The sequence below is a fragment of the Ornithorhynchus anatinus genome, chromosome 9 (assembly GCF_004115215.2).
Source record: "Ornithorhynchus anatinus isolate Pmale09 chromosome 9, mOrnAna1.pri.v4, whole genome shotgun sequence".
Lineage (NCBI taxonomy): Eukaryota > Metazoa > Chordata > Mammalia > Monotremata > Ornithorhynchidae > Ornithorhynchus > Ornithorhynchus anatinus.
Window position 1 is genome coordinate 16,133,217 of NC_041736.1, and position 12,660 is coordinate 16,145,876.

Consider the following 12,660-nt stretch of genomic DNA (forward strand, 5'->3'; position numbering starts at 1 on the left):
AGCCAAATAGAAAGAGCATGTGCTTGGGAAGCAGAGGACCTGGGTTCTAATCCTGGCTCCACCATGTGCCTGCAATATGACCTTAGGCAAGTCATTTAACTTATCTGTGCCTGAGTTTCCTCATCTGTAAAATGACGATTAATACCTGTTTCTTCTACTCAAACAGTAAGCCCCGTGTGGGACTGAGACCGTGTCCAATCTGATTAACTTGTATCTACCCCAGGGCTTGAGAACAGTGCTTGACGCATAGCAAGTACTTAAAAATACCTTTTTAAAAAAGAGATAGAGATGTCAAGATGGAAAACTGAGGAGATGTTACTTAGAAATAATAATAGTAGTAGAATTCAGTTAACACTTACTATGTGCCAAGCACTGTACTAAGTGCTGGGGTGGCTACAAGTTAATCAGGTCAGACACAATTCCACATGGGGCTCACAGTTTTAGTAGGAGGGAGGTCAGGTATTGAAGTTGAACCAAATCAATCATCCTGGATAAAGACATTTGAGACTTTGGCATGGGGGTTTCTGAATTGTGTGATCTCCTAGTTAGTGGAAATACAGGCAAGAGGTATTTGGAATTCTGGGTTGAAGTGATTCTTTTCTTGAGCATTATTATGTCTTGTTTGACTCTTTTCTGTCCTCTTTCCTGAGTGAAAAAGCATGAGGAAAAAAGATCCTTTTTCAGAGTCTCCTCAGTGACTTTGTTTCACATGTCTCTCCTGCTCTTGATTATTTTTGGAATGCAGAAAAAACAGCTTAGCAGTGGTAAATAAAAGCCATAAATAAGCCAAAGTTTTACTTTGGGAATTTCTTTGCATCTCAATTTTCTCCAATCAACCATTCCAAGAGCTGCTAACTCAAAGGGGAACAGACTAAATAGGATTTTGTTATGTCCCTTCTCCTGACTGTCCTTTGGTAGGAAGATTAATTGGCAGGCCGAAAAATTGCTGAGGAAGTGATCAGAGGGTGGGAGAAGAGAAGGAATCAGGATTGCATGTCACATTGCTAGATAACTGAAAATTAGACTAAATATACAGGTTTATGGTGTTTTCTGCTATTACTCCTTAGATGGTGGCCATTAAGGAGAGGAGCTCATTTTCTCTGGTTTTATAGAGGGTTTCACATGAGCACATAAAAGGGAGAGATTTATTTGAAATATATCTCTTGGGTGGGGAGCAAGAAGGATAGGGGTGGAAAGATAGATGATCTCTGTGCTGTCATTCCAAGGAGGTGTTATGGCTGTGGTGTTCGGTACTATGTGCTGGAAGAGGGAAGAATTAAAGACTAAATCAGGCAGGTGAAAAAGTAATATAGGCAGATTTGTCTGTCAACTGTCTCCTTCTGCTTCAGCCATTCCTCCTCCAGGTCTCTGTGGGACCCACCACCTCTGCTGGAAGAGTTTGTGGTCTGAGCAGGTGATCACATTGAAACCATTGGATTTCCACTCTAAAATTTGGCGTGGAAATAGTAGATATTTCCCTTCACCCATCTTTCAACAGCCTCTCCCAAATGAATATAAGTTCGAAGCTATTCAATATCTCAAATGACAGCCTTTTCCTGACACTTCCAAGGCCAAGTAAAACTGTAGTCCTTTATTAGAACATCATCCTAGTTTTGGTCCACACAGCCGAAGGACTACAGAAAGACAAGCATTTGTGGTACAAAGCCCTATGAAGAAAGATTAATTATATTATGAAGAAATGCAGTTAGCTTAAAAGAGAGTATGAGAGTATATTTTACTTCAATCTATTTACTGAGTAAATATTTTAATTCATTCAATCATATTTATTTTGAGTGTTCAAGTACATAAAGGGATTTTAGAGATGTGATAGCAAGCAGATAGTGCCCATTTTAATATCCAACAGGGAAAAAGTGAATAAGCGTATGTTGTAGCAAGAGTAATTTAGGTTAGGAAGAATTTCTTGTTATTAGCAGCATTTCTCATTGTTTGAGGGTGGAACAGACGATGGTGACACTGCATCACCACTGTGGCTTCATTCATTCATTCTCATTCTCTTTCACCAGCTCTTCCTCTGCCTCCCATACCCCACTGTGGGCATCCCTCAAGACTCAACTCTGGGTCCCCTTCTATTCTCAATCAACACCACTCCCTTGGGGAGTCTCCAAAGATGACACTCATCTACCTCACTAGCCCTGATCGCTCTCCTTTGCCCGCTCACATCTCCGCCTGTCTTCAAGACATCTTAAGTGGATGTCCCATGGGCACCTCTAGCTCAAATATTGATCACTTGGAGCATCATGATTCTGGAGCTTTCAATTAGGAATATATTCACTATAGTAATCTGGATCCTTCTTGAGTGCTCTCTGTCTGATTTCAGCTAGTATAATGCAACTGTTTGGTGAGTGTTTAGATTGAATTCTTTTTGGGAGATGACAAGATACAAGCTTCCTATTAAAATTCTAGGAAAAGGCTTATAAAAATTCAAATTTTAATATGTGGCTCTTTTTGTTTCATAATATTAAAATACTTTAAATAATTTTGTACCCTTTAAAAATAATTTCTATAGCTTTAACTTTGAATGTGGAAGGACAGAAAAAATGCCTGAGTTAAATCCTTAACATTTATTCCCAAGACAAAGCATCTTTTGCCAGCGTCTGCAGTTGTAAGCCTTTATTATATTTTCCAGTCAGTAACTTGAGTGAGGTAACACTAGCTTGGAAACTCATAGGATCTTTTAAAACATTTTAAAAACATTTAAAAAAATTATATGGCATAAATTCTGAGTAAAATCCAGAGGGTGTACCATTGGCCAGCCACCAGTCAGTCTTTTTCCTGCATCACAGGACTTAAGGTCAACCTTGGGTTAATAACTTTAGGTCTATTGCCTTAACTCTTATTAGCTAAAATTAGCCTCTCCAAATTAGTTTGCCCTGTGTACCTGAATATAATTTACATACAAGTCTTTTGTTATAATTTTTAATTGCATAATTGATTTATGACTTCATTTTAATAGAGTAATCAAGAAAAAATAAAAATAGACCCTTTAAATGTTTAAAAATAATCTATCAATATAATTCTAAAATCAAATGCACTTTGAAATGTCAAAATAAGAGGAAGAAAGCATATACTATATAGAGGTACGAATTCCTTTTTACAAGTCAAAATATGATAAATTATTTTTATGACATTTGTAATTGGGCTTGACAAATGTTGACTTAGTTCTATCAAACAAAAATACCTCAGGTGCTGTGCTTTCTGTCCTTTGCCTACTGTGCTGTCTTTGGTTGGTCTGTTTATTTCACTTTGTTTAGTGTCTTATCTACATATCTCTGCCTCCCCCTGCTGTATTGCTAATTACACATGATCCCCTCTTAGGTCTTGATTCCCTCCCCACCCCCTTTTCAGCTGAGTAGTCTACATGTTGAATCACTTCTTATTGATTTCCCAATGTAGTTGGCTTTTGTACATTTGGATTTGATAATTTGGCTATAAAATGCTTTTAAAACAATTAGTCCAGTATTTTGCACCTTACAGATAGTTTTTCCAAAGTGGCCTAATAAGCATCATTTTGGAAAAATCTAGATGCCTTGACTCCTCTATTTAAGGCAATGACAGATCTTCTTCCCCTTGTATTTATCCAATACGGATCCTATTTATTGATAAAGGGAATCCTGTATTGAAGAGACAAAATTCCCTCCCTGTTTCTCCAGACAACCCAAGATATCTTGTTAAGCAGCCCATCTTGATGGTACTTAGAGAGCCTTTTTCATCCCTCTATTAAGTAATCCATAGAAATTGGATTACTTTTCCTCCTTTATTTCTTTCCATTAATTCCAATATCCTTGAAAATCAGAAAGCAGAGCAATCATTTCAACAAGAGTTCCCCTGATAATATCCCAGACTGAGGTTATATGAATTTCTAGAATTCAGCCTTTAGTTTTGCATGAAGCAGCACTAAACTTCATAACGAAATAAGAGTCTCTTAATTTGAAAAATATGGGAGGTGAGAATAACATGGCAAAAGCACTAGGGGCTAATAGGAGGAATCTAGCAGTTGAGAGGAAACATATTTCAATGATAAACCCAATTCAAGATACCTAAAATAGTTAATACTAAGTTTCCAGCAAATACATTTTGAGCTTATTGCAGTAGACAAACCCACAAATTAACGCATAACTGATTATTTCCATAAATGCAGATCAACTGCAGTGGAAAATAAGGGATTTGCATTTTTAATTATGGACCCAAGTTAGGTACCAGATTGTGTATGTATAGCATTTTATTTATAAATTGAAAAAAAATGTGTATGCTTTGAGGGTGATATAGTTTCCCCTTTGCTACTTGTTCTTTCACTGTTGTTTAAGTATTAAGGATTTTAATATTTATTGTGAAAGTTGTTTTAACAATCATTTATCATAGTCATGTGGGGGGAGTTGTTTCTTCAAGGGATGAACGAAGGAGTTAAAAAAAATCCACAGTGCCTATTCAATAAATACTAACACCTAAGCTCTGGAGGGGGGAGCATTTTTTTAAGAGCTCTTATGCCTGTCACCATGAAACATATGTTCATAGCCTCCCTACTACTTGGACTGTCCAAGGTGACATCTGGGCATTTGCTTAGTTGCATATACATTTTTCCAGGGCATAATGGATTGTGGCATGAAATAAGAGGAGAGGACCAGGAAGCCCTTGCCCAGAGAAGGGGCCAACCATAAAGTTAGCATCATGAGACCCATGCTTGCAAGTGGACCTTGGAATTATTTAACTTTGAAACTGCATTGCAGTTGTGCCCTAGGAAAAAGGATCTAATAGCCCCTCAGTTCTTAGTCCTCAGTGCTGTCTTTGCAATCACTGACAAGGATTTGGTCTGACTCACAGACTCTGCTACAGGGATCAGTCGGACTAACCTGTAAATGAGGCTTTATTATGTCAGCTCTGAAGAGAATGGTGTTTCACCTTCACTCAATAGGAAAAGTCATTAGTGATAAAGCTGGCCATAAATCAGCCTTCACAGCCCTCTGTTTGGTCAGTGGTGGTCTTTGGGCAAAGGGAAAAGATGAAAGCGACCTTTTTGTTTTACCACTGTTAGGGAAACCAATATTCTAACTCAAAACAAAGTACATAAACTTGATATTGTCTCATCGATATTTCTGGAGATTACAGCCTTAGCTTTATTATTCTATTTAAAATAAGCAGCCTCATAGCTTAGGGAGCCCAAAAACCATAGATTTACATTCCAAGTTAGAAGCCTGGACATGCTCCATTAGCCAGCATCCAAACAATTGCTCTGCTGCTGAAGCTCATCTTCCTTAAAGGAGGCCTTAAATCAGCATTCAGCATCTTAATACTGAAACTTCTTATCAAGGTCTGGGAAAGGAAAGCAAAATCCTTTCATATTTATACTGCTTGACTCAAGACCAGAAAAAAGCAACATTAGGAGTCAATCAAATAGTACTCCAGGCCTATAGAATCTCAAATTGAGATGGTATTTTGAGCAAATGCCATACTGACCCTACCCTTGGGGCTCTTTTCAACCTATGGGGGGTTCAGAGGGTACCACATGTTGAGAGAGGGAAGTAAGCTACATGTGAAGTGGCTCTGCTTCCTAGTATTTGTTTCATTGTGCCCCTCAGCTGTAACTTTGGGGTTCATTTGGGGAAAGTGCCGATACACCTACAGACAAGGATTATGCACCTTGAGTGGAGCCACAGTTGCTTTTTTGAAAATGGTTCACCTACCTGTTGCTCTGTTAGGGATGGGAAGGAAATGTGTTTGTGTGTGTGTTTTGGAGGGGGAAGTGCCAGCAGAGTTATTATTCCACAAGAGTCCTTTCGACCATGCACGGTCCTATCCAAGGTTATTTTTTAAGGAAATGAGTGAATTTCCTGGATTTTGAGAATTAACATGGCACCTAATTTGGTGTGTTTCTGGAAACAAGGGAAGGATGAATAGTTAAACATTCCGGGTGTCTGGGTATTTTCTTTGTTTTCTTCATTGGGAATCAAGGAGAATGCTGAGCCAGGGTGAGTGATTTTCATTTTATTCTGAAGGAATCATATCAGATTCTTGAGTTAGATTGTCAGAGAATCTGATTCAGGAAGAGGTGATCTTCTAAAGGGATACAACCACTGAAGAATTTCTTAAAACCTTGTTTCTCACTGATGGGAATGGGAAAACAGGAGACTATATTGAATGTGCCCCTTCCTGAAAGGGGCAAATCAACCCAGAAGCGCATTTGTTCTTCTTTGCTACTACAGTGGGGAATAATGTGTCTCTACTCCATCTCCATCTCAAGATCCATCTCCATCTCAACAACCAAGAGTCATTAGCCTTTTGGAAGGTTGTCCTTACCCTGTTTCACTGTTATCCACAGCATCCCTCATGTGGTAAATCTCATTCCATTGTTTGGAAATCATCAATTTCAAATTTATAATTTTAATTGATTGTTTTAGAAACTTACTCTGTTAGATCAGGGACTAGTTTCTGAAGACAAAATAATTTTATCATGATGATTGCCTTCCTCAGAAACTAAAGATAATGTCTGTCTCCAGGCAAATGTTTTGCATGTTGCATGAAAGTGAAAGAGTAATATAAGAGTTACTTATTTCTGACACTTAGATGGTTGTTTATGATTTACCTCTACTGCATCCCAAACTGTTGGGTGGCTTGTGTTCTCTCCAGGAAACTGTGACTTTGCAACAACACGTGATTCTTCTAAGGCTTTAAGGCACCAAGACCAGATTTGTTTTGCTTCGGTTTTTTCCCCCTCTTTTTTAGCTGGATTTGTATAAAAGCCAGAAAGTAAGCTGCATATAGAGTAGGCCATTTGTGCCCTATTCAATTTTCACACATAAAGTGCTGCTCTTTAATTGTGTGGCTTCCCCTCTCCATAAACTACTTAGAGCCCATACTGGCTAAGCAGTGCAGCCCCTTGTTTGAGAGGCTCCAGCCCTTTAAACCTGGGACTTCTTCCAGCTGGCAGGTCAGCTGTGCTAATTGCATGGTGCATGTCTTTGGCAACTGTAGCTGAGTCCTGTGCTTTTTCTTATTCAGTCGTTTTTGCCTTCAACCACTGTATTATGCCTGGACCTTATATATTAAGAGCTAGAAGAAAAAAATACCTCACTTTTTTTGGAATTGTTGGAATAGATATCGAGCTATGAGAAGGCATCTTTTCGTTTACATACACATACTCAAATCCTGCATCCTCAAATGTTAATAGGCTGAATGTGGGACTGTAAACTCATCCTGGACAGGCACTGTGTCTGTTTATTGTTATATTGTACTCTCCCAAGTACTTAGTACAGTGCTTTGCTCACAGTAAACACTACATAAATGCGATTGAATAATTGAGTGAATGAAGTTTTCACATTTGGACTGAAAGCTCATGAGAACAAGTGTGGTGTCCCCTGCTTTTGAACACTGTGAGGCAGATTGTTTTTTATGGTTTGTTAAGCATTTACTATGTGCTAGGCACTCTACTAAGTGTTGGGCAAGATACAAGCTAATCAGGTTGGACATAGTCCATGTCCCACATGGGACCTCACAGTCTTAATCCCCATTTTACAGATGAAGTAACTGAGGCACAGAAAAGTTAAAGAGAGTTTGAGTGAATTGCCCAGCAGACAAATTCATTCATTCAATAGTATTTATTGAGCGCTTACTATGTGCAGAGCACTGTACTAAGTGCTTGGGATGAACAAGTCGGCAACAGATAGAGACAGTCCCTGCCGTTTGACGGGCTTACAGTCTAATCGGGGGAGACGGACAGACAAGAACAATGGCACTAAACAGCGTCAAGGGGAAGAACATCTCGTAAAAACAATGGCAACTAAATAGAATCGAGGCGATGTACGATTCATTAACAAAATAAATAGGGTAACGAAAATATATACAGTTGAGCGGACGAGTACAGTGCTGTGGGGATGGGAAGGGAGAGGTGGAGGAGCAGAGGGAAAAGGGGAAAATGAGGCTTTAGCTGCGGAGAGGTAAAGGGGGGATGGCAGAGGGAGTAGAGGGGGAAGAGGAGCTCAGTCTGGGAAGGCCTCTTGGAGGAGGTGATTTTTAAGTAAGGTTTTGAAGAGGGAAAGAGAATCAGTTTGGCGGAGGTGAGGAGGGAGGGCGTTCCAGGACCGCGGGAGGACGTGACCCAGGGGTCGACGGCGGGATAGGCGAGACCGAGGGACGGCGAGGAGGTGGGCGGCAGAGGAGCGGAGCGTGCGGGGTGGGCGGTAGAAAGAGAGAAGGGAGGAGAGGTAGGAAGGGGCAAGGTGATGGAGAGCCTTGAAGCCTAGAGTGAGGAGTTTTTGTTTGGAGCGGAGGTCGATAGGCAACCACTGGAGTTGTTTAAGAAGGGGAGTGACATGCCCAGATCGTTTCTGCAGGAAGATGAGCCGGGCAGCGGAGTGAAGAATAGACCGGAGCGGGGCGAGAGAGGAGGAAGGGAGGTCAGAGAGAAGGCTGACACAGTAGTCTAGCCGGGATATAACGAGAAACAACAAATAACATATAACAAATGACAGAGTCAGGATTGGAACCCAGGTCCTTCTGACTCGGAGGCCCATGATCTATCCAGTAAGCCATGCTGCTAACAGTCCGATGCCTATTAGCCCCACTTTGTGAAAGAAATCGAAGGCTGTTTATAGGGTTGGCTTTTTAAAAAATAATGGAAGTAGAGAGAGATGGGAAGGTCTACCTAGTGGGATGGGACCTTTAAAAGAAGTCCCAGCAGTGAGAATCAGCGTGGCTTAGTGGAAAGAGCACGTGCTTGGGAGTCAGAGGTTGTGGGTTCTAATCCTGGTTCTGCCACTTAACAGCTGTGTGACTTTGGGTAAGTCACTTAAGTTCTCTGTGCCTCACTTACCTCATCTGTAAAATGGGGATTAAGACTGTGAGCCCAACGTGGGACAACCTCCTTACCTTGTATCTTCCCAGCGCTTAGAACAGTGCTTGGCACATAGTAAGCGCTTAACAAATACCAAAATTATTATTATTGTTATTATTATTATTATTATTAAAACGGTTCATATTTTATTTTTACTACATTGGGCTTCCCTTGCAGTTAAATTTTCTGATAAATTAGCTGTGTAGAGGGGACTTGTGAAGAAAAGTAAACTCCGAGGATAAACAAGTTTCACTACTACATTTGGATTTGTGAATAGTAATTGGGCTAAGAACAGAGGGGCAGAGTTTCTTTTAGAGGACCCAAGTAACAGTCTCTGAGGCAGAGATGCTTTTTGAGAAGAGTCATTGGCAAAATATGCAGATACAAGAAGAACATAGAAAAAACTTCCTTTTATTTTCAGAACACGATATCAACAAAACCATGGAAACGGAAGAAATGAGGCCATGGTGGAACAAAGGACCATTATGTCACTTTAGAAAGCACGTATTTCTATCCATGAGGTTTAATACATTCTGTTCCTGCTTTTGTCTGATAGGTCATTGCTTGTGAACAGCAGTATGACTACTCTTATGATGCTCGGTGTGACGTATGGTCCCTTGGGATAACAGCTATTGAACTGGGTGATGGAGATCCACCATTATTTGACATGCATCCTGTGAAAACTCTCTTTAAGATTCCAAGGTATGGCACTAGATGGCTCTCTTGACTCATTCTTTTTTTGTTTATTTAAGAATCTAGTTAGCTGTATAATAAGTATTTGGAATATAATTTCTCCCTAAAATCCAAATTAAAAACCCAGATTTAAAAATTCATATACAGAAGGGAAAATGCTGTATAAGGAAAATCTACAACTAGGTATCCTAACACTTACTGAACCAATAGCATTCTTTATCTGATTTTTCTTTTCCTTAGGAGTGTTTCCAAAAGAGTAAAATCGAATTTTCTTAATGACATAAAGAAAACTGTTGGTTTCAGTATTGGCTGACAACATTTCCATTCCTTTTTAATGGAAGAAAATGCTTAGGATTGTCATTCATTTGGAATGTTAGCCTATTTTATGGGGAGAATTATTACAAGGAGGAATATTTATCACTAGCTATACTGTGTATAATAGATACTTACCGTGGTATGTATGGTATCTGAAAATGTTGCCCCAATTAGTCAAAATGTCAAACCTCTGATTCCTTAATCTGCTTCAATAGTAGCACCCAGAAAAATGAGATTTAGACAGAGAGAATGCAAATGCAAGTATATTTTAAGATGTGTATTATTTCATACATATTTGCTTCAAAAAAACTGGATTGCCAGGGTTCAGTGCTATTACTGATTTTATTTTATTTATTTTTTAAAATTTGAATAGCACTTCTATTTGGACAGTTCAGGGATTTAGTAACAGCAAAACTGTGGCAATAATAGCATCCGGAAGCTATCACAGGAATCTTTTAAGCTGGTTGTAGCCTGATATATATTTGTGTCTTTCACATTTCATTTACAAAAGCCGAAACACCGCTGCCTGATAGCAGTTGAAAATCTCCAACAATACAAGTGTTTGACCTTTGTTATCTGCACAATCACATAGTTATCACAGCCTTTTAAAATTTCTCCTGATTATAATTTGCATTTCTGATTAGGTCTATTTATATGTAGATGAGACTGTTTTAGGTTCTGAGTCATAGTGTTATCTTTGCATACCCAATCCAGACATGAACAGCCACCAATATTCTAAGAATTATTCAAACACACTCTGCAGTTTATCTTGGTGCCTTTACACAAATGTCAAACAGGTCATGGCAATTAAAGCAGCATGGGAAGCATCAGGATCTTCAGTGAATATACTATATTTTTTAGATGAGTGGTCAGAATGGTTTTATAGGGCAGGAATCATGTTTGAGACAGATAGAATATTGATCTAATAGCAAGCTACGTGGAATAATCCTTGCAAAAGCTTTGCGTTTTTCCTGACTTACCATGCGTTCATTAATCAATCATATTTATGAAGTACTTACTGTGTGCAGAGCACTGTACTAAGCACTTGGGGAGTACAGTATAGCAAAATTGCTAGATGTGCTTCCTGCCCACAGTGAACTTACAGTCCGGGGGCGGGGGAGGGTACAGATATTAATATACATAAATTACAATATATGCACTATATATAATAAATATTACAACATATACAATACAGTATACACCAGTGCTGTGGGGCTCATGGAGGGATGAATAGGGGTGTAAATCTAAGTGCAAGGGAGTGGGAGAAGAGGAAATGAGGGTTTAGTCAGGGAATGCTTCTTCGAGGAGATTTAATTTTAATATGACTTTGAAGGTGAGGGAGTGATCATTTGTCGAGTGTGAAGAGGAAGGGCTTTCCAGATCAGAGGCAGGATGTGGGCAAGAAGTTGGCAGCGAGATTGACGAGATCGAGGTACAGTGAGTAGATTGGCATTAGAGGAGTGAAGTGTGTGGGCTGATTCATAGTAGGAAATCAGGAAGGTAAAGTAGGAGGGGGCAAGGTGATCCTGTGCCAATTGTAAGGAATTGTTGTCTGATGCAGAGGTGGATGGGCAAACACTGGAGGTTCTTGAAGAATGGGGAAACATGACCTGAACAGTTTTGTAGAAAAATGATCCGGATAATCAATCAATGGTATTTATTGAGCACTTGCTATGTGCAGAGCACTGTACTAAGCGCTTGGGAGATTACAATATAACGGAATTAGCAGGCACATTCCCTGACCATAAAGAGTTTACATTTTAGAAGGGGAGACCGACATCTATATGAATAAATGAGTAACTATTAATACAGAATTTAAAGATGTGTATGAAGTGAATGTCGGGCTTGGGATGGGGCAGACATCAAACGTCCAAAATCACAGATCCAAGTGCACAGACAATGTAGAAACTGGGGAAAAGAGGGCTTAATCTAGGAAGGCCTCTTGGAGAAGATGCAGCAGAGTCTGGACTGGACTGGAGTGGGGAGAGTTGGGAGGCAGGGAGGTCAGCAAGGATGCTCATGCAGTAATCAAGGCAGAATAGGATAAGTACTTCGATTAACATAATAGCAGTTTGGAGAAGTTAAGCAGCATGACCTAGTGGATAGAGCACAGGTCTGGGAGTCAGAAGGACCTGGGTTCTAATACTGGCTCCGTCACCTGTGTGCTGTGTGACCTTGGGCAACTCGCTTCACTTCTCTGTGCTTCAGTTCCCCGGCCGGAAAATGGGGATTAAGACTGTGAACCTTATGTGGGACAGGGACTGTGTCCAACCCAGTTATCTTTTATCTACCCCAGTGCTTAGAACAGTGCCTGGAACATAGTAAGTGTTTAACAAATACCACAGTTATTATTATTATTCTTATTACAGAGAGGAAAGGGAGGATTTTAATAATGTTGTGAAGGTTGAACCAATAGGATTTGGTGACAGTGAATATATGGATTGAAAGAGATGAATTGAGGATAAAGTACAGGTTACAGGCTTGTGAGACTAGGAGGATAGTGGTGCTGTTTATAGTTACAATGGGAGGAACAGGGTTTGGGTGGAAAGATAAGGCGTTCAGTTTTGGATATGTTAAGTTTGATGTTTCGGTGGGACATCTAAATAGAGATGCCCTGAAGGCAGGAGGAAATACTGAATTACAGAGAAAGAGAGAGATCGGAGCTCAAGACGTAGATCAGAGAAGCAGCCTGGCTCAGTGGAAAGAGCACGGGCTTTGGAATCAGAGGTCATGAGTTCGAATCCCAGCTCTGCCACTTGTCAGCTGTGTGACTGTGGGCAAGTCACTTAACTTCTCTGTGCCTCAGT

The 12,660-nt window shown here is 39.9% G+C and overlaps 1 protein-coding gene across 1 annotated transcript in view; it reads left to right on the forward strand.

Moving 5' to 3' along the window:
• The window catches only part of MYO3B (myosin IIIB), a 262,024-nt gene that overhangs the window by 16,915 nt on the left and 232,449 nt on the right, over positions 1-12,660 (forward strand). Inside the window, exon 5 of the mRNA XM_039913176.1 lies at positions 9,402-9,547. Coding sequence (XP_039769110.1) covers positions 9,402-9,547 — 146 coding nt within the window. The remainder of the gene's footprint in view (positions 1-9,401; positions 9,548-12,660) is intronic.